The sequence below is a fragment of the Adiantum capillus-veneris genome, chromosome 15, assembly GCF_014529385.1.
Source record: "Adiantum capillus-veneris isolate H3 chromosome 15, ASM1452938v2, whole genome shotgun sequence".
Lineage (NCBI taxonomy): Eukaryota > Viridiplantae > Streptophyta > Polypodiopsida > Polypodiales > Pteridaceae > Adiantum > Adiantum capillus-veneris.
The window spans coordinates 149,024,488-149,047,830 of record NC_140945.1 but is presented as its reverse complement, the minus strand read 5'-3'; the positions used below and the strand labels follow the sequence as shown (position 1 = coordinate 149,047,830).

Genomic DNA, 23,343 nt, shown 5'->3' with positions numbered 1-23,343 from the left:
GTCTCCTCTTCTGAGCCTTCGTGAAGTCTTGTGGAAACTCGCCCTCCAAAATGTAGCTAATAATGGGAGTCAATGACTCCAATCCCTGGTATCTCGGTTGCTTGACAGTTGCTGCCACCATGATGACCTGCACTTCTTTCTCAACACATGTAACTGCTTGTTGTGCAAGTAAATCGGCATCTTCATTCTGTTTCCTAGGAATATGATATAGTTACACTTCTTCAAATTGATTAAACAATCTACGAATGGCATGAACTTTTGTCCGTAAGCTTTCATTCTTGCATGCCCAAATACCTAAAATCTGTTTAACAATGAGAAGTGCATCTCCCTTTACCATGAGGCGTTGTATCCCTTGGCCAATGCACATCTTCAAACCATGAATTAGTGTGTCGTATTCTGCTTCATTGTTGCTAGCTGAACTTGGTAGATTGAACTTCTCTTTCATGACCACCTCTCCACTTGGGTTGAGCAACACTAGCCCTCCCCCTGCTTTTCCTGTGGCTCGACGAAAAGCTCCATCAAAGAACAAGGTAAAAGCATTAGGAATACTTTTTGGTGGTGGCAATGGTAGGGTCTTTACTTCAGGCACCTTAATCTCCTTTTCATGCACCCTATAAGTGAGAATCCCTGCCAATTGTGCACGCACACTATCTTCTACCTTGAAAGAGTATTGAAACTCTTGCAACTCCATAATCCACTTTGAGATCCTAGTACTAAGATTCATTTGAGATGACACCCAAGGGAACAAATTCTCTGCGGTGAGGATTACAAAAGGTTTTGGGAGCAAGTAGGATCTAAACTTCCTTATCGCAAACATGAGAGAAAGCATCATGAGTTATGCCTCCGTGTAGCCTCTCTCTAAAGCATTCATGACCCTACTAGCAAAGTAGATGGGCCGCATCTTGGTACTATAGGGATCTTGTTGTAACAAAACTGCACCAATTGTTTCTTTCCCAGCACTAGAGCTAACAAAGAATGTGTACTCCCAACAAGGAGGCATGAGTGTTGGTAGCTCTGACAAAATGGCTTTAATGTTACAAAAGTACTCTTCAAGCTCATCAGACCATGCAAATTCTACTTGTTGTGTCAACTTTTGCAAAGGGTGAAGTAACTCCGAGGCTAAGTGAATGAAGCGTGACATATACTTCACCTTTTGAATGAATGAGATGACCTCCTTAAGACTCTTGGGTGATGGTAGCTCAATAAGAGCCTTTGCCTTCGAAGGATCCACTTCAATGCCTTTGTAAGAAACTTTATGACCAAGCAAGATTACTTCATCCTCACCTATATGGCACTTGTCGGGGTTGAGTTGACCTCCCATGTCGTAGAGCTTCTTTAAACCTTCTTCTACCCTTTGTAGATGCAATGATTTTGAGCTATAAATACAGAAATCATCAATGAACACCCTAATTGACTTTCCAAAGAATGCTTGAAACACCATATTCATGAAACGTTGGAATGTTGCAGGAGCATTTGTCAGACCAAATGGCATGACTCTAAAAGCATAACAACCCCAAGGAGTGATAAAGGTTGTTTTCAATTGATCCTCCAATGCAATCCCTATTTGAAAGTAACCTGAGTAACCATCGCACACAGTGTACTTCTCATGACCAGCTACCTCATTTAGTATCTCATCCTGGAATGGGAGGGGAAAGTGATCTCTCTTTGTTGCCTCATTGAGGGGACGGTAATCCACACACACCCTCCACTTGCCATTTTTCTTAGGACTGACAACAACAGGAGAGACCCACTCTGAATTCTCCACTGGATAAATGAAACCTACTGCTAGAAGCTTTCTTACCTCCTTGAGTAGAGCCTGCTCCTTAATGACTCCTAGCCTTCGTAGCTTTTGAGCCTTAGGTGTGGCCTCTGGCTTCAACTCAATCTTGTGTTGAACAACATCTACTCCACGCACATCGGTGTAGTCTTTAGCAAAAAGCCTCGGAAATTTCCTTAGCACACATTTGAATTCCTCTCTTTCATCCTTTGTAAGTGTTGTAGACAACATACCTTCTAACATTCCTTCATCTTCCACCTTTTGGTTCTCTTGGGAACCTACCTCTTTCAAACCTTGATAAGAGGTCTCTTGGTTGCTTGGCTTAAACCTTACCCCCATGACTTCGATGGAAGACTCCTCTTCAGTAATGCTGCTGCTACTTTCTTCTTCTGAAGTGCTATCGGTCCAACCTTCTTCCGTCTCACTTTGAGATGATTCTTCATGGAGCTCCTCTTGGCGTTGCTCCTTCATGTCAAAGACAACCTTCTTATGATTGTCATTCCTGCAAATTAATTTCCCACTCTCCCAATCCTGCAAAGCTCGCATTTTCATTAGCCATGGTCTTCCTAGGATAAATGGATAACCACTTCCCTTGGTCGACATAGCATAAAAATCCACTGCCTTCTTAATGCCAAAGGCCTCCACAAAAACATTTTTACAAATGCCTACGCACCTAGCCTTGCTATTGTTTGCCATCTTGACTTTGATTTCAGGTGTCTCATGGATGTGCATGCCTAGTCTTTGCATGAGTCCCTCTGTCATGATGCAAATTTGTGCACCCCCATCCACTAGACCTTTCCTAACCAATCTTCCTTTGATGTAACAGTCTAGCACCGGTGTAATGTCCTCATTCATTTCAGCTTGTGCAATTTTTACAACAGGCACACTCTCTTTTACCTTTCTCCTAGTGCTAACTGCCCTTGTTAAATCCCTCCTTACTTGTGGACATAATGCAAGAAATTGAGGCCATGAAATATCAGGACCCTTACCTCTCATGTCTTCCAACAAGTTGTACGGAGCCATACCATGTCCAAGAGGGAAGTCTTGGAGGTTGATACGACGTCGAGTCCTCTTGGTTTCCTTGGTCTCCTTTGTCTTTTTGCCTTGTCCATGGTCACTCTGTGATGTGACTCCTTCTTTCTCTTTACCTTTCCCTCGGCCACGCTTAATGCCATTGGCTTCCATGTCAACCTCATTTGAATTTGTCACCTCTACCACATGCACATTTGGATCTGGCAAAGGTGGAACTCCTTCTACCCCTTGTGGAGGTGGCTTGGTCCATTTGGCCTTTGTAGAAGCCTTGGTTGTTGACCAGCTCCTTCTCCTGCATTCATCACTGGGTAATTCAAGTTAGGTCTCCCTGGCTCTCCACGGGGCCAAGGACAATTATACATCCCATGTCCAGACTCTCCGCAATTCCAACATTGCAAGACTCTCCTAGTTCGTGGCTCTCTCTCTTCTGACTTCTTTGCTTGTCCCTTTGGACCTACAGCTTGTGCAAGGTGAATTGACAGGCTGCTTAAAGATTCATTTAACTTCTCAATCACACTTTTACCTTAAGGTCAGGAAAGAGTCCGGCTATGAACCTCTCCTTCTTTAAAAATTCTGCACCATCACCAGGGTTAGCAACATTTCGTATCCATAGAGCCCAAAGACGTAGAAACTCTTGCTTGTACAAGTAGTAGTCATCTAAGTCTTTTTGCTTATGAGAAACAATGTCTTGCCATAGTTTTTGAGTGTTTTGGGGATCAAAGAAGTATCTCTTAAAACGATTCAAAACTTTTGTGTAATTTCCCTTAACTTCCTCAGGCAAAGAGTCAAACCAAGTACTAGCATCTTTCCTAAGGACCACCTCAAACATTTCTACACGTTCTTGATCGGTTACTATCCTCTTGATACGGCAAGACATCTTGAAATTTGCTAAAAATAATTCTGCATCCTCTCCAGGCTATCCAAAGAAAAGAGGATGTCCAGACATTTGGCGTTGGCTCTCCATTATTATGAAAGATTACAACACGCGTTACAATAAGGGATACAATAGAGATTTAGAACCACTCGCCTGCAAATGAAGAAGTAAGGTACCACTCTAGGTTTTCTTCTTCAGCTATCCAAGCTTCAATGAGGTCTCGATTTGTTTGATCAAAACAAAAAGGTAGACTATTGATGAGCTCTAAGAAGGGTTGAAATTCTTCAAAGCTAAGGCGATAAACAAAAATCTCTAGAACTTCATTTTCTGGATCCAAAAGAGCAACCACGTCCCAAGTGATAAATTACACTTGTTCTACAATTCCCAACGCACAAGCGGTTTGTATAAAAACTAGATCTTCATCCTCGTCGAAGGCCGTGAGAAAGTAGCAATTGACTAGGAGCTACTTTCCTTCGAGTTCCACACACTCGGAGTGAGGCAACCTTCTCACAATTTCATAAAGAACATCCTCATCAAGTTCAATCAAGTTTGCAAGATTTAAAGACTCCACTTGTGCTACAAAATTCCTGGACAAAAACTCCTTAGGATTATGGTTAAATCATTCAAAAGCATAAAGAGATTTACAATGTCTCTATGAACAAAGTGTCATAGAAAGTAGAGAAGGATGAGAATTTATACAAATTTGCAATCTTCTCTATGCTCTCTTTATTAAGACAAGCTCTGAATAGCTCCCTATCTCCTTTGTTGAAAGCGAAAGGAAGACTATTAATAAGACGCAAATGAGGGAAAAATTCACCAAATGTGAGTCTATGAAGCATGAACTCTGGCCGCAAGTTTCCTGAAGAGTCTTCCTCAATGGTGAAATGCACTCGCCAAACGCCAAATTTCACTCTATTTACCAATCTTAGGGCACACACTAGTTGGATGAATGCGCGGTCTTCCTTAGTGCCCAACAACAAGAGGAAAATGGAATCCACGCGTAGGACCTTCCGTCTTAACTTCACCACCCTCTTGTTATGAGGGAGACGCCTTACTACTTGCTCCTGCAACTCAATTGGTAATAGAGCTAGATCTCTAAGGATTGAACTTTCACTGCACACACATTCCCAGTTAGAACAAATGATCGTTTTTTTGTTTCTTGTAACAACTTGGACAAAGAAAAAACAAACATACACACTATTTTGCTAGGCTGCACTTCATTTTAAAATAAAATGAACACATGTACATCAAAAGAAGTGTGGTAGTTGATGAGAGGTAGAATGACAGGGTTTGGTGATGCAAGAATTTCTCCTACTCTTTGGGCACCAAACATGAACACCATACGTTTTTGAAAATGGATTTTCCTACTAATTGCAATGTTTATTCTAATGTGTGGAGTGAAATGGAAGGGGAAAACCTCTATTCCTGGGCCATTATCCATGGTCTATGCATGACCTAATGCTTAAAACAAAACAAAAATATAGACGTCCAAACTAAGGTCGTACCTAATGAGAGGCAAAATAAAAGGATTTACTGAAGCGTTTATCTCGGCCAACCTAAGAGGACCTAAAATTCTACGAATGACACGATGAAATTGCAACTTAGTACTAACAATTATGTGTACCTTTTGCCTTGCAATGGGAATGAAGGGATCATACAAATTTTTGTGATTCATGCAAACTACTTGACTATGCTAAAGGTTGATTCTACACAAAAATACACAAGCCGTCCTCCGTGGGGGCACCAAATTTGAGGCGGTCTGGGGCGGGCAACAAGAAGAGTGGCCTCCAAGCACTCTTCTAGGCTCCCATGCTGCTCAATTGGGTTGGGGTTGGAAAAAAACAACAAACACACACACAAACCCGCAACCTAACCATACACAAATTTGGGGCACCACCTAGTTTTGGATGCGAACTAGGACGCGTAGAGAGAGAGAGAGAGAGAGAGAGAGAGATAGTGCTCGGGCTGCTTTGAAACTGTATCGGCAATGATCAAGCAAACACAACTATATATTTAAGAAAGAGAGAGAAAGGGGGAGGGGGTGCTTGTTGCATTAATACCTTCTTACAAATCTGTCATGAAAAATCAAAGTGAGATTAGTATTTGTTCAACATAGCTTGCGTAAATTTCACCACAACACATCACAAGAAAATCCACCCCAATCACTGTCTTAAAGCCAGGGGAGTCCTCTCCACCCTGTCGCCCTCTTACAGTATGTGGGATTTATGGCTAGATTGATGACAACACCAGAGACAAGCTATCAAGAACATAACAAAAAACACCAAGACACTTACACATCATTGTTGTCCATTACTTCACGTTGGAAAGGAGAAAAAGTATCCAAGCTTAGTCCAAATCCACCCTCCTTGATTCAGCAAATGTTGGGCTTACACTAGTAGGAGAAATGATAGATTTCCTACTCTCAATTGAATGATCACTCTCTCTCTTACAATGGCATAGAGTTCCCTTGCTAATCCCCTATTACAACACATACACATGCATAAGACAATGAGCTTCCACTCAAGAGCTCCTTCTAGAGAGGTTGAGCTTGGCTTCTCAAGCTATAGCATAGTGCTCTTGCTTATGGCTCCCCCCTTTTGTGCTAGCCACACCCTCCTTTTATAGCAATTTTGAAGGCTAGGGTTACTCCTCTAACCATGGTTGGGTTAGATTTTCAGCCATTTATCTAATTTCTTTTGCTTGGAATTATCAAGAAGTTGGTGGGGAAAGAGAGAGGAGAGAAATGGAGGTGATAGGACTTTTCATAGTGGGTTAGTGTTAGTAGAGTTAGTATTAATTTACAAATGGAATTGGATAATTTACAATGGGAGTATCCATGTAGGATACAAATAAGGAAGAAAAACTCTTAAGAGGTAAGAAAAGGTGGATTTCTTACAAGGTTGATGCTCCAAGTGTCTTGAGTAGGGCCAATTTTGACGCTTGTTGACGGTCTACTAGCTTTGACGGTACATTTTTTCTCCACTCTTGACCTTCCTTGAGAGACAAGGTAATTGAAGCTGAGTAATCAACCACCATGATGCTGTCTTTTAAGAGAAGAGGATGAATTTTGTGGTTTTTTTGATAGATATGGGTAAATTGGAGGAGGAAAAATGAGACTAGGTGGTCAATTTTGGAATGGAATTGTGTGTGGGAGGTATGAGTTCACCATGGTTTCTCTTATTCTTCAAGGTTGAGGAGAAGGTGAGTAGGGTGCAGAGAGGAGTGGTGAGAGAGGTGGGGATGATGAGTGGAGAAGTGTGTGTGAAAGAGGAAAATGATAAAGTGGAAGAGAGAGTGTGGCTGCATAGCATGGGAAAACTGGGGTCCACTAATAAAATCATAGCTTACAGCTCGTAGCTCAAAAAAATATGAAAAAATTTGAGGCAAAAGTTCAGCCCACGAGCTACAACTTTTGTTTGTATCACCTTTTCAAATTCGGAGAGCAAGTGAACTTTAAAAATTCAGCAAAACCGACCGTTTTTTTCCACTGCACAAGGTCCTTGTGGGGTCCTTCTTTGGATGATTCTTTTGAATACCTCCAAGAGTGAGCCCTCCATAGTGCATGTATGCATGCCACCTACCCTTGACCTTATTTGGTAGGTCTATAATTGAAGATATTGTTGAGATTATGATATAAGTGAATAGTACAACTAAGAAAATCAAATATTGAGGGGTCTAAAAAATATGTACATGTCAAATATAAATAATATAAGTGGAAAAAAATATAAAGGGGTCAAAAGAAATCTCTCTCATTATGAGGCTACCATAAAAAGATAAATATTTTTGGTGTTCTAATTTTTTAGAAAAACAAAATAGATGTAGGAAGGGAAAAATCACAATAGTGAAAAAATATACACATAAATAAAACTAGTTTTTTTGGATTTTTGTTGGGGTGGAGTTACACCAAATATGAAAATATTTCTATATGGAATAAAGAGTATGAAAAATGGTAAGGAAAAATTGTGGTAATGGTGAGGCAATGTACAGAGCATAAATAACACACACGTAGGTAGAAATATTTAAATAAATACCAAAATAATTATGAAAAAATCTTTTATTTAGGCCCTATATACAAAGAAATATTTACATACGTATGGGCCATAATAAACTTATATTTTTTATTTTTTTTTGGCTCAACTAGCCCAATGCCTAGCTAATTGAGGGTTTTTTATTTCAGTAAGGAGATATGGGAAAAGTCCCGTGACTCACGCACGCCTATGTACAGTGAAATGGTAGGGATAGCCACCGTGTTTGGGTGATTTCGGTAGGGTGAGGTAACTCACTGTGGCAATTACAAAGAGCCGAAAAATGGCTATCAGTAGTTTGATGTATGCAATGATTGCTACTCACCCAGACATTGCATTTGCAGTGGGAGTAGTAAGTCGATACATGTCAAACACAGGCAAGAAACATTGGGAGGCAGTGAAAGGAATATTGAGATACCTGAAAGCTACAAAGAGTATGTGTATATGCTATGGGAGTCAGGACCTAAGTGTAAAGGGTTTTACAGACTCAGATTATGCAGGTGACTTAGACAACCGAAGGTCTACGTCAGGGTATGTCTTTACATTGGCGGGTGGAGAAGTATCATGGCTTTCTAGATTACAAGATTGTGTTACTCAGTCTACTACAGAGGCTGAATATGTTGCAGCATCAGAGGCATGCAAAGAATCAATTTGGCTTAATCGACTAGTAACAGATTTGGGAATCAAAGAAGAGATGCCTGTGTTATATTGTGATAGTCAAAGTGCTATACAATTGGCTCGCAATCCAGTTTATCACTCAAAGACAAAGCATGTGGATGTGAAGTATCATTTCATCAAGGAAATGCTCGGGAGTAAGCAACTTCAGCTTGTCAAAGTTCACACCACAAAAAATCCTGCTGATCTACTTACAAAAGGACTTCCCTCAGAGAGCTTTGCGCATTTTCGCAAGCAGTTAGGTGTAGGGTAGTACATCACTTCTCTACATCTCTTGTATATTAGCTTGTATAGTAGCTCTTCTCACACTTAAAGTACCACATTGGACTTTAAGTGGGAGGTTGTTGGGGTATAAAGCCCAATGTGGTCGCCCGGGTAAGTGGGCGGGCCGCCAGGTATGTACACATATTCTTTTGTAAAAACCTAATAAGAACTCACTATGCTCTACACATTACAGTAGAGCGAGTTCACCATATCGTCATGCTCTTCTTCTCGCACTCTCTCTCGCGTCGCACTTCCGCTCGTACTCCTTCACAACCAAACAAGGGCTACCACTACAGTAGAAGCACCAACTACATTCGTTACACGGGTAGGCGTGGGAGGCAACTCCTCAGTTTGTACAGAGCTCTGAGGCCCTACTGGTGTAGCGGTGTTGCGGGCCATAAATTGATCATCCACGGGTAAGAGGAAAATCTTCTGTTAAGGGGAACACCAATGTCAAAAATTTCCCCACCTTTGTATTAGTTGGGGTACTACGCCCCATCTGCCCCAGCACTCATTGACACCAATGTCAAAAATTGCCCCACCTTTGTATTAGTTGGGGTACTACGCCCCATCTTCCCCACCACTCATTGACACTCAGCCAGTAACCGTTCCCTGATGATCTCTACCCAAGCCACGGGCCCAAAATCGGCTGAATGCAATACATTGCGAGCTTTAGCCGAGATGGTATACGTTTTGGCTTGCAGCCGAATAGCTTCCAAGAACCAGCAATAAGCATCCCTAACTGCTGCATCAGTGAGTCCTAATAGTTCGTATTCCTCTTTCAGTTTCAAGCCAAACTCAAGCTCTGCCTCCACAACATGAATAACATGTGAAGCACGAGCAATGCCATCGATAGGCAGACAACAACATCTTGAGATCCTTTCTGCTGTTAATTGAATCTGCTCATTGTTCACTTCCACCATATCACCAAGAGCCAACTGTTCAATCAATGCAGTAGCCTATGGGTGAACAGGAATGCTTTGCCAGTCGAGGTTGGCGAAGAATCGCAATCACAAATCCTGTAACCATGCATCCACCCGTCTGAGAGCTAGCTGTTGCACAGGTGTGAAGGGAACACATTGAAGCAAGGAAGCTATCATGGTGGCGAGAGCACATAGAAGAAGAGAGAAATGCTAAGATGTAGCAGTGTGCAAAAGCTCTGCAAACAGTGTGAATCTGCTGCATGCACAAAACCACTCACATAGAGTTCTCAAAATAGGTAGTGCCACAGTGTCGCAACCATCATAGCCCTTTTCGCGATTTTCGAGATTGCATGGTAAAGAATCCCCAATCATGATTAAGGTGGCTTTCGACTCTTGTACCACAGCAAAGGGAAACTTGATAGCGATAGGTGAAAAATAATGGCAAAGGCGGAAACCATTCATCGGAACTGCAATCACCTCCCTTCGTAAATCAGCCAAAGAAAAGGAAGTGGGTCCACGTGACTTAGAGATCCAGAACGGCCCACACCACCGTAATTTCAGCTTCCTGGGTGTTGGGTATTCAAGCCCAGTAGTGTCTTAGCTCGTGGGTACAAGCTATATAGCATGCAAGTCATTTTTTAGTGGTAAGTTAATACATGCATAGCATTTTGCCTTTATATATAAGGCTATACTTCAAATCAAAATATAGCGTGTTATTTTTAGTTGCATGGAGTATCGGGTTCTCTCTCTCTCTTTCTTTCTTGCTCTCTGTTGTAGCACGCCTGCACCATCATGCTTCATAGCTAGCCCCTCCTTCCTCTACATATGGTATTAGAGCTTGGTGCTTAGCCTCGAGTCAACACAACGCGGGAGCGACCGTTAACAGAGGAGAGAGAGGCGTTGTCGACCTGCACCAAAACGTACAAAGATGGCTGCAAACAAATCACCCTATCCTGAGAATCCTTTTTCGTCACATGCTTGGCAACCAACTCGCATCATACCGCCTGCTGCAAGCGAATTCAATCATCCACGCCATCACCAGTTTCGGCTGTAGCAGAAAAAATTGTTTTTCCTTTATATTTGTGTTCACGCTCTTATACATTGGCCACTCAATTGGCTTTGAGAAAAGGTGTATTCATACCCTCGGTCTCTCGAGCAACTTACTCACATCCTCTACCCGGTGCTCCTACTAGATAAACAAGGATATTGAAATCAAGGTCAGTAAAAGAAGAACAAAATTGCGACTCCACAATCAAAATCTTAACGACAAGGACAAGGAAAGCAAGTTTTCTACCATGACCAATAAGTCGGAATTGAAGATTCATACATGAGCAATTTTTCAAACACTTCCGACAAAGTAAGTTTTTGTTTTTCTTCTTTGGTGGTGAAATTGGTCGTTCAAGACATAGCTAGGATTCCCAAAGAACTTCTAAGTATCGCTTGAGATCTTGAGAGGATTTTTGTGGTGTATCATAAAGCATATCAATGATGGCATCAAAGGTGGATAAGTTCAATGGATCTGGCTTCCACACTTGGCATATCAAAGTTAAAGGCTATTTGATGCGAAAAAACCTATGGAATGTGGTCAAGCCTCTCACAGCCGATGAATCTGGCACATCCGATGCAGTTACAAGAGCATTATCTGCTGAGCAACAGAGGAAAGATAAACAAGCTTTTGGTATCATTCTAACTTCCTTAGAAGATAACTTTATTCATTATTTCGATGACGTTGATTCTTCAAGTGCTGCCTCGATAGAGTTAGAGAAGCTTTTTGGTGCCAAAGCTAAGTATTCAAAAATGAGTTTAAAAATGGAATTATATTTTATTCGCATGCGTGAAGATGAAAATATTACATCTTTAGCTAATAGACTGAAGAGCATCAAAACATAGCTTGTCTATGTTGAAGCCCTTGTGCCAGATGAAGACCTTATAGTAGCTATTTTTTTGAATAGTCTCCCTGTAGAATTTCGTCAAATTGTCACTATTTTAAAGGAGAAGGATCCTCTACCTTCTTTGGATGATATTGTTAACTCATTGCAGGAAGAAGAGAAGCGAGTACCACGAATCAGCTCTTTCGTACTAACTGCATATGTAGCCAGTGGTTGCACTTCAACTGCCAATTCCACCAGGTCTAGTACCAGCACTAGACCTTGTTCTATATGTGGACGCAGCAATCATCAAACCAAGGATTGTTTCAGCAAAAATATTTGCACCCATTGTGGAAAGACTAATCATCCGTCGGACAAATGCTTTAAGAAGAACAAGCGACATATCAATATAGTTGAAGGTGATGAAGATGATGCAGCACCAATGCTTTTCGCAGAAAGTGACGTCCTGTAGTTTGTTTTTAGTCTGTCTTTATATTTTTGTTATGTCAATTATTTCTCAATAATTGTATGGGTTATAGACACTGCCACAAAATAAAGTGGTAAGACCACCCTTGGTTGTTTGGTCGAGTTCTGGTATGTCTCACACTGATGGTTGTTTAAGGGAATTACACACACACACACTTATGCTATAGTCAAGGGGGGGACTTCTACTCATGGTTTCAAGTGATTGGACTCTACCATGATCTGTCTCGAGTCCATTGTCAGTGGTTTGGGCTTGAAGGGGGGGGTTTTGGGTATTCAAGCCCAGTAGTGTCTTAGCTCGTGGGTACAAGCTATATAGCATGCAAGTCACTTTTTAGTGGTAAGTTAAGACATGCACGGCATTTTTCCTTTATATGTAAGGCTATACTTCAAATCAAAATATAGCGTGTTATTTTTTGTTGCATGGAGTATCGAGTTCTCTCTCTCTCTCTCTTTCTTTCTCGCTTTCTGATGTAGCACGCCTGCACCATCAAGCTTCATAGCTAGCCCCTCCTTCCTCTACACCGGGCATCGTCCCAAGACGAGAATTAAATACAAGAACCAACTGGCCCTGCAAAAATTGTTACGCTTTGGGTCGATCCATCCATTTCTTTTGCCGGGGATTGCAGGTCTTGCAACATCGCAAAACTATGCAGTCGCTCTTCATCTAAATCTTGCAAAGCATCCAAACGATAAATGACTAAAGCTTCCGAAAGAATCCTATCCGCAATCAGCATCCGCAAGCTTGGCACAACATGCTCCACTGGGGTAATTTCCTCCATACCAAATGCCAATTTGAAAGGGGTTAGGCATGTTGCCACTTTATGTGCCATACGATAGGCCCATAATACGGAAGGAAGTTTGACATCCCAATCCGTTCGGTGCAGATTGACTAGCTTTGTCAAGATGCGAACCAATTGCTTATTAGTTGATTCCGCCTGCCCATTTGTTTGAGGATAATATGGAGAAGATTTCCTATGTAACACAAAATAGAATTGCAACATTTTCTCCATCACCTTATTCAAGAAATGGCTACCCCGATCACTAACCAACTCAATGGGACAACCATAATGTGAAAAGATATCCTTATATAAGCACCCAGCAACAGAAACCGCTATATTATCTTTCAAAGGCCATGCTTCCACCCACTTAGTTGCATAATCCGTGGCCGTCAAAATATATCGATTGCCAGTGCTAGCTACCGTTGGTTTAAAAGGTCCAATAAAATCCAATCCGCATTTTTGAAATGGCTCCAAAGGTAACACTGGTTGTAAAGGCATTCTGGACATCTTAGTAGTTTGCCCCACCCGTTGACAAACATTACACTTTTGTAAAAAATCCCTCGCATCTTGAAATAAAATCAGCCACCATAATCCAGATTGTAGCACTTTTCGTGCCGTCATCAAAGCTGCAAAGTGACCCCCAGCAATGCCTGTATGAACCTCCTCCAGAACAGATCCTTGCTCTTGTGGTAGGACACATCTTAGCAGAACATGCGCCATTGTGTCAAAATACAACTTCCCCACATCACTGTCTCAAAATTCCGGCTACGAATAGCCATCGTACAACGTTGATGTCGTGACAAAAATAAAGGCATTTCTCCACTATCTAGAAAATGAAACATCTCCTCATACCACAAGTCCAGGGAATGCTGGGAATCATCCAGGGTGATTGCACAACTGGAACCTCATCTGCAACTACTCCTGCCAAAAATAGAGATGCATCTGAAAATTCATTTGCAAACCCTATCGGTGGCTCGCCAGAATCAAGCCTGCACAGGTAATTAGCAAGCGCATGCTGCACTCCAGGATGATGTATGACCTCAAAATAAAATTCTTGTAACAAGAGCACCCATCTGACTAATATTCCTATCAATTCTATTGGCGCACAAAATATAAGAGAGTCGAATGATCCACATGAAAGAAAAACTGTCGGCCCAACAGATAATGACAAAATTTCTTCACCGAATAAATCATCCCTAAGCATTCTCTTTCTGTCATTGATTATTTTTTCTTTGCGGATGATAATCTCCCACTGGCATAATAGACAGGTCGAAACCACCCATGAGTTTGTTATTGCATCAGCACACTACCAATAGCCTATCGCTTCAGAAGCATCCACAAAAACATAAAAATCATGACCCCAATTTGGAGGAACTATGATAGGAGCTTTGGACAGCTGAATTTTTAATCTCCTATAGGCCAGATCACATTCCTGGGTCCATTCAAAAACTTTGGCATGCGCTGCCTGGTTAAGAGGAATTCCAAATGTGCCACAAAGCACAAATTCCTCCCATGCCACCGCGCTTGACCCAAAAACATTGCACACTGCTTTGGATTTGCCGGCAGAGGTGCCTCCAGAATTGTTGCTATTTTATCCGGGTCCACTGAAATGCCATCCTCAAAAATCAAATGGCCCAATAATCTACCACTCCGTATTGCGAATGCACATTTTAGAGCATTTAAACTAAATTTCACCTCTTGACATTTCATAAAACATAACCGCAACTGCTTCAAATTCTCCAATTGCGCTCCAAAGACATTGAAGTCATCCTGAAAGATTCGCATAAAATCTGTCAATTAAGGAACAAAAAATTGAAACATATCCCTTTGAAAAGTTGAGGGCCTATTCCATAATCCAAACCACATTACTATGCATGCGAAAACACCCCACTCCATAATGAGAGTTCTTTTAGCCTAATCCCGTCTTGGTGTAGAGGCCACGTGGTCTGTTTTGCGATTCCACTGCTCATTTGGTGCCCCCACTGACGAGGGCTTTGCAAATACCTTCAGTTTATAAAACCTAAAGTATTTGGTGGAAGCAAGTGGGCCTAGCTCTCTCTAGGCCTAGAGAGTTCAAGTGAAGTACGACCAACCAAGAATCACTGTCATATGCAAAATGAAAAGTCGATTGAGGTAGACTCTTATCACCCAGTCTGTTTTGAACCCAATATGGAGGATTATGTGGACTTCAACAAGAGGTAGAGGCCTATGGTGAAGGTGTCACCTTGTCAACACTTAAGGTATGCAACTCTAGTGTTCAAAGCCTTGCCCTAGACCCAACATGGATAATCACAATAGGCCAGAAGTTGTTCCTTTCCGTTTCTTGCAACACATGCATGTAAACGTGTACATTGATAGGAAGCTATTCTACCAGCAAAAGACTTTTTTCCTATTCGGAGCAGAGATGCTTGATGAAATCCTTACATCCCCACGTCCCATCATCTTGTCAATTCTTGATTACTACCACTCTTTTGATATAAGCATTTTTATTCTATTCTAGTCTTGTGCTCTTCTTAGCTCCTACTCAAGTTTTCCACCCATGTATAAACCTTTATGAATCACGAAGTCATTTCAAAATAAAAATAAAAAATTTGTGAGTCTCTACTCATTGATTTACTACCATGGCAAGTGTCTCTTTTCCCAAATGCAGTGGCAAGAAGGGAAAAGACCTCACCACCAATTTTTTGGATAACTTTGACATCGCTTGTGTGGTTACCAACAAGGATGACGACACCTCATGGATACGAATATTTCCTCTACTGATGCAAGTAGAGGTCAAGTCTTGGTACAATGCTTTGCCCCAAGCTACCAAGGATGCATGGGACTTACTACTTGCTGTATTTGTGAAGAGGTTTGGTGGAGGAACAACCTCAGAAGAGTTAGCGGCAAATGCTGACAAAGTTAAAGCAGGGAAGTCTGCTAGAGTATGCCACTTACAAATCCAAGTTTGTGGATTTGTGGGAGCAATGGGTTGCCTCACTGGAGGAAGGTAAAGGACTGTTTCATTGTTGGCATGTGGTTGCCGCTTAGGAGAGATTCCCTGCAACGTATGAGTTGGTAGTGGAAGTTGCCCGCCTTAAATACAAGAAGCTACGTATGCAAGCAAGAGTCAACGAGTCAGAGGAATCAAGCTCAGTCGGACTAACCCCAGTAATTGTAACAGCTGCTCAGAGAACCCAACCACAATAGGCATCAAAAGAGCAACAAGACCTATTGAGCCGCATCACTACTCAGCTGGAGAATCTATCTGTGCATTTGGTGCACCAAGGGCATGTACAAAATTGCAAACAATAGCAAGGGAGAGGACAACAAAGGCAAAACTGAGAATACCACTGCTACAATTGTGGAGAAGACGGCCATGGTATGTATTACTACCCACACCCAAGAAGACAAAATTTCAACAGAGGAGCACAACAAAACCAACTCTCACCACCAAGAGCAAGACCACCACCATCAAGGCCACCGCAACAAGCACCACTTGTGAAAATATTACAACGACATGTTCAACAATAGTCACCACCACAGACCCTCATTCTACCCTTTCCCCCACCACTAGCCAATGACCAGGCTTGAGTTTCATCGGTCTTGACGATAAGGGAGAAGGGAAGGTGGAGAAACACATCAAGGGAGTAGAGGAGGGTAAGACCCATGTTGAAGAGGTAGACACCATGGGATTTAAGCACTCTAATCCTGATGAAGCTTCACAAAGGGAAGACAAGATGAAGACCAAAAGAGAGTCAATCAAGAGAAAGTCTAAGCCACGACAAAAAACTGGCATTTTAGATTTCATAATTGTTGAGTCTACAAAATCTTGTGACCTTGTAAATGATGTGTCTATGCAGAGCTCAAAGATCCCTAAGGGGGCAGGATACCCAATTATCTCAGAGAGACCATGGCTCTGGCCATGAGAGCAAAGAAATATTTAGACACGAGAATTCTTAAGATGCGAGGTAGAAAGGGCAAGGAGATCCCATACAACACAAAGATTGGTAGTAAGCAACAAGAGATGGACCTAGAGACTACTGCATATGAGCCCTTTAACAGTTCTACTACAACGTCGGAGGAATAATCTACCACAACAGATGATAGTGACAATTCTCTTGAAATCATGGGTCTCATTATTACTGATCACAACAGGTTGGATCCACCAGATATACAATTACAGGAAGGAAGCATGGAGTCTTTGGAACTACAATTAAAGGAAGCAATTGCAGACCAAAGTCAAATGGTTGTTACCAAGGAGCGGGATTATGGAGTCCATCCTAAGAAGATTCTTAAGCAAGTGGATGCAGTGGTAACCTATTGGAGATCTAGGTTTGGCAACCTAGATATAGAGATTGTGTTTGATCAAACTGTGTTTGATGCATTTAAGAAAATATTTAAAGAACCCTTAGCACAAGGGGTGTTCATAAGAGTCACAGAGAATGAATCCCAGCATGAGAAAGATTGGAGTATGGTCTTGCATGTATACAATCAAGATAAAGTGTTTCTCAACTTATGGATTGCAACTTACCGTTTGTATATGCTATGCACTTTTGTACAACATGTATCAAGCTTGTCTTTGAGCTACAAGGTTGGTGGCTTATTACCAATTTCAAGAAAGACAATGGACCTTTTTGACAGCACCCAAGAGGATAGTGACTCTTTTGCTCACTTCGATAATAGCGGTAAGATAGGTTCTAAAGAAAACTGGGACTTTTCATATCAACAAGGAAGCCATAGATGGAGGACTCTTTGCACAATCTTGGGGATCATGATCCTAAGTATTGTCTTGGAAGGAGCTAAAGTGATTATCCTATTCTTTACCTGGGATAAAATTTTGGAAGCCGTAGGCTTCCCATTTACTCAAAGGCAGTTTGAGTTGTTGATCATTGATGCTCTATCCAGGGAGCCTTGTCAAGATGTATTGCGTTTCTTGAAAACAGGTGAATATCCCAGAGATCTCACTAATAGTCACAAGCAATGGCTAGTTCAAAAGGCAACTAGATATCAACTCATTTGATGTAGTCTAACTCAAGTATGGAACTAGACGCATGAATGCCTCTAGCTTGAGGGGAAGGGACTAATGAGGGCCGCTTTTCAAATTTGGGACCACCTCTCTCTTGGTATGCACTTGATGGCAAGGCTTTAAGGCTTCGCGGAGGAGGAGGGACCTGATGCATGAAATCACAGAAAATCTATGTATATTTTGTACATAGCTATTGTGCACGTTTGTCGCACGTGTCAATGAAAGGAGCTTGCTGATACACTGTGTGCGAGCCACAAATGGCTCCAAGAACACAAAAAGCCTAAACTAGTAAGCTCAAAGATGGCGATGGTGTGTCACTCATCGCCCTACGCTTGCTGTCGTGGAGGATTCCTCGCCGCGAAGAAGAGGGAGACGCCGCTACACCGCGCTCAACCACCTCGTTGCCGTCGTACCGCCACAATTCTCTCTCTCTCTCTCTCTCTCTCTCTCTCTCTCTCTCTCTCTCTCTCTCTCTCTCACATACACACACACACAAGGAGATGAAGAAGAAGAAGATGGAGATGGAGCAAGAGCACTCTTCAATTGCACAAATGAGAGAATGAGTGAATTTTTGATTTAGTTGACTTTTATATGAGCTCCCCCCATTCACACTTGGGCGCCCATGCTTAGCCAACTAATCCCTTGCATGTTCCAGTTAGAGTACGCCTCTCATCGGCGATCACTCTTACCCTTTTCCTATTGGACCAACAAGCCCGGTACCTGACTCTACCAAGTAAATAATACAACATCCGTCATAGGTGATAGGGTGTCCGTGAGCCGTGAGGGTTACCATGCCCCCCTTCTTGATGTAGATTCCGTCCTCTAAAGCTATTGAGTTAAAGCTCGTTCGTCGAGGTGGAAGAGCATTTGAGATGAATGTCTTTAGCCTTCTTCAGTCATCACTGCAAAATCAAACAACATTGGCACATTAATTTCATTCTCATATATAATTAAAAAGCATATGCAGTTTTAGGCAGACAAGTTGATTGGTAGCAGAATTCTAAACCATTTGTCAGCAATAAACATTAAATTGCAATATAATCAAATGCATAAACAGTTGGGAAGGTAAAAAATTAAACAAGTTTGGGGTCACTAATTTAACGATCGAAAGGCACTAAAGATTGACTATTAATACCATGGGCAAGCTTCTCAATTTTCTCTGGTCAATTAAGTTGTTTAATCATGAGAGCCAAGTATTTCATGTCCAAAGGCTGACAAGAGGCTATACCTAGAAGACCTTGTAGTTAAGCTACGATAAAAGGAATTTCTCATGAAATCATCGCCTGACTGATTACCTTTTCTTTGACCTCCCAAAGTCTTTTCACAGTGATTCAATTTTGATGTGTGTGCTTATTTTGTATGCCTTGGGTTTTTTGCTTTTCAAGGAAAAGCACCCACACTGGGAACCTCTAGGGCTCTAGTACCATAGGCGATACATGTGAGTGGAGTCCAAAATCAAGCTAAGATTTCTCTTCCAACTTAAGATTTTACATTGTGGCACTTTGATTTTTTTGTTTGTTCGTTTTCAGCATTTTAATTTTGTAAATTTGGGGGATCGTATAACACTGTTACCCTCCCCAGGCTCATCACACTAGTAAACTCTCTTTATAATACTTAAGCTAAAGGTCAATAGGGACTAAGCCCCCTAGAAAGCCCTAGTACATTTCACACAATGCTGCCTAAATTGGATTAAGAGCTTAAGTAACCATTGATTATTAGGAAGACATTCCCCATGGTATTAAGAGAACATCTCTAACACCTAGCTTGGTCAAACTAGCTTAGTCGGACTGCTCGATTTTTAAACCTAGACAAATGATTATGGCAAAAAATTACATTGAATTTAATGTTTGGTACTAAGCAAATGCGTTGAATATTATGCTACCAATCATAATTAAAGCAGACAAAAATAGATGCAAAAAAGATAAGGGACAATGCTAATGGACAAGAAACACCTGTTTGTGTTGATGATCGCTCTTGATTTGAAAAGTGGATGAGAGAAAGATTCTATGAAGGTCCAAATCCTAACCACAGCAACACGTTCATGTCCACACTATGAAACACAAGAATACCTCTACGAGGCATATCAGTGGAAAAAAGAACTTTGGTATTCACTAAACTCTAAAATAGAAACACTCCTATTGTACAAATCCTACCTACCCTCCATCACTTGAGTGATGAGGATCAAAGGTGTTTGATGACATAGGTTTCTGTTTCAATGTACCGGTTGTGAATATGTAGGAATGGGTCAATGTTTTGACTTTTATTGTACATACTCGTTTGCTAATTGCTCTTGCTCTTTATTATTTTTTATTTTTGTGAGTATAAGGATTTATATATACATTCCCTAAGATTGGAGATTGAGAGGTCAGGGAGGAAGGTTGAGAGGGAAGCAAGTGAATGATGGATGTCAGCAAACACTCCCCCCTTCCTTGGGTAGATCATACCGTTTGAAATGTGTTCGTCACCCTTTGAAACCAATTGTTCCAATTTGTAATAGGTGAGGATTTTTTTCAATAGTTTTCTATTACCTTAGGTGCCTCATCGAGTTGCAAGGGTGGTAAGGTACTCTCCCAGGATCGAACTTGAAGTGGTTCATCAGGTGATTCTTGAACACTGAGAGGTGTGGATTCCTTTGTAGCTTTATGGAGGTCCACTATTGTAGGTGGAGGCTGTGGAGAAGCTTTTACCTCTATGGATGCATTACATGAGGAGCTAGAAGCTTCATGGGACTCCCCCCTTCCTGAGCTAGGTGGAACAAATTGTTCTTTCTTCGATACCCAAACTAGCTCTGGAGCGGGTGTGTAGCACTCTGTGATTTTTTTCTTTCCGCGATTGTCGATTCGTTTTGGAGCTACAGGATTGGGCTCACATGGGTCAGGTGATGACAGGTAAGAACACAATCTACGTTTTGGCACTCAGATTTAATCATTTCCTTGATAGTAGCCTTGGGCTTCCAATAATCGTTTAGGAATCCAACGCTACGTTTCCTTATATTTTTTGGGGCGAGTGGGACGTTTCTTACAAAGCTTCTATTTTTTAGCACTAGCTATGGTCGCTAAAGAAGCTTTAGGGACCCACTTGTATGTTTCCTTCGTTATATTAGGATGAGCCTTGCCAAAAGCTTCATTTCATCCCCCTCAAGTGTTACCCAGGTCGTCCCCGTGTTTCCCAAAGTGTCTATGGTTGCTGCTAGGTGGACCCAATCCACATTGTCCGACTCAGTCATTCCAGATAGTACGCCCATATAAGGAGAATCTTCCCCAACATCAGTGTCCGCTTTACACGTGTAACAATACTTCAATGGGGCCGAGTGAACTGTGGTGTCAGATCTATGATCAATTATAAACCTGTTTCCTAGGAGATGTGCTCGACCAGTTACAAGATCCACTCGAATGACAGAATCTTGGAACTGCAGGTAGACATGGTTTTTAGACCAGTCATGCACCATTTTTGCTTCCCTCATGAAAGGACGTCCTAAGATCATCTCCGATGCCATAGTGTGTTTGGAGAAATCCATAATAATGAAGGTAATGCTTATTTTATCTCCAAAGACCTTGATCTTGAGATCTTCTAGCATCCCAAAAGGTTTAACAATAGACCCATCGGCCATCTTCACTACTATGGTCGTGGTCGCAAGGTGAGGTCTTTCCATAGTTTCCCAGCAATTTTTAGTCACAATGCTAATCCCAGCGCCACCATCAAGGATTCCCTTCACAGTTAATCCCTTAGTAGTGACTGGTATGGTCGCATTGGATTCATCACCCTCAAAATATTGTCCCAACTTGTTAACAAGTATTTCTATAACAAGGTTCTCATCTAGGTTGGGTTGTGGATCTAAGTGTTCCTCCTCTATTGGCATCTCCCCAGCTCCATCCATCTGTGCAAATTGTGGTAGCCCAAACTTTAGTTCTCCATTGAGGAAGGCTCGAAGAGCTGAGACTAGCTCAGGGTCTTTATATAGTTTGGACATGATGGTGGTTCTAACTTCTGAAGACATGAAATCCATCAATTTGGCAATGTTTAACAGCACCTTTTGGGATTTAGTCCCTTGACTTGGGGAAGATGGGATCTCCATTTCTTTGATAGGATCAAGTAGTCCCTCTGTGAACATTCTTTCCATCAAGAAGTGAGTACGCCCAATTTCCCATGACTTTGTCACTTTCTTCTTAGATGACACTAGGTATGGCTAAGGGTCTATGGACTTGGTGAGGTTGTTGTTGTGTAGGGAAAACGGTGTCTGTAATCTGGATCTGCTTAGGTGTTGGTTCTAGATCCCTTTGGGTATCTTCTACCAAACTCCTTAATTGCTTGACTCGCTCAATCTCCTCTGTAGGGTTTGGATAAATTCCTATCTTCTTCTTGGATCCTGGCCATTGTCGCTCATGAAGGTCTTCCTTGTTGGTTTCTAGCTTAGTGGTCGTTTTGGTCTCCATGCTTTCACCAGAATCAGAATCCTTTTCAGCATCGTTCATATTGATAGCCGTTTTTTCGACTCTCTGTGATTGCCATAGTGAGTTATCCCCCCCTATCAAATCACTCAAACACTGTGGTTACCCTCACCCTTTCACTGTATATAGGTGCGTGTGAGTTAGGGGACTTTTCCCATATCTCCTTACTGAAATAAAAAACCCTCAATTAGCTAGGCATTGGGCTAGTTGAGCCAAAAAAATAAAAAATATAAGTATATTATGGCCCATGCGTATGTAAATATTTCTTTGTATATAGGGCCTAAATAAAAGATTTTTTCATAATTATTTTGGTATTTATTTAAATATTTTTATCTAAGTGTGTGTTATTTATGCTCTGTACATTGCCTCACCATTACCACAATTTTTCTTACCATTTTTCATACTCTTTATTCCATATAGAAATGTTTTCATGTAAGCTTCTCTTATATTTGGTGTAACTCCACCCCAACAAAAATTCAAAAAAACTAGTTTTATTTATGTGTATATTTTTTCACTATTGTGATTTTTCCCTTCCTACATCTATTTTGTTTTTTTTTTCTAAAAACTTAGAACACCAAAAATATTTATCTTTTTATGGTAGCCTCATAATGAGAGAGATTTCTTTTGACCCCTTTATATTTTTTCCACTTATATTATTTATATTTGACATGTACATATTTTTTAGACCCCTCAATATTTGATTTTCTTAGTTGTACTATTCACTTATATCATGATCTCAACAATATCTTCAATTATAGACCTACCAAATAAGGTCAAGGGTAGGTGGCATGCATACATGCACTATGGAGGGCTCACTCTTGGAGGTATTCAAAAGAATCATCCAAAGAAGGACCCCACAAGGACCTTGTGCAGTGGAAAAAAATGGTCGGTTTTGCTAAACTTTTAAAGTTCACTTGCTCTCCAAATTTGAAAAGGTGATACAAACAAAAGTTGTAGCTCGTGGGCTGAACTTTTGCCTCAAATTTTTTCATATTTTTTTGAGCTACGAGCTGTGAGCTATGATTTTATTAGTGGACCCCAGTTTTCCCATGCTATGCAGCCACACTCTCTCTTCCACTTTATCATTTTCCTCTTTCACACACACTTCTCCACTCATCATCCCCACCTCTCTCACCACTCCTCTCTGCACCCTACTCACCTTCTCCTCAACCTTGAAGAATAAG

At 41.3% G+C, this 23,343-nt stretch overlaps 1 protein-coding gene across 1 annotated transcript; it reads right to left on the bottom strand.

Moving 5' to 3' along the window:
* Positions 1–18,233: 18,233 nt before the first annotated feature.
* On the bottom strand, positions 18,234–22,776 carry LOC147441659 (uncharacterized). The gene is made up of 2 exons (XM_086483214.1): positions 19,664–22,776; positions 18,234–18,613 (listed from the first exon to the last, which is right to left on the bottom strand). The coding sequence occupies exon 1, from the start codon at positions 21,829–21,831 to the stop codon at positions 20,806–20,808; it is 1,026 nt and encodes a 341-aa protein (XP_086339340.1). The 5' UTR covers positions 21,832–22,776; the 3' UTR covers positions 18,234–18,613; positions 19,664–20,805.
* Positions 22,777–23,343: the final 567 nt, after the last annotated feature.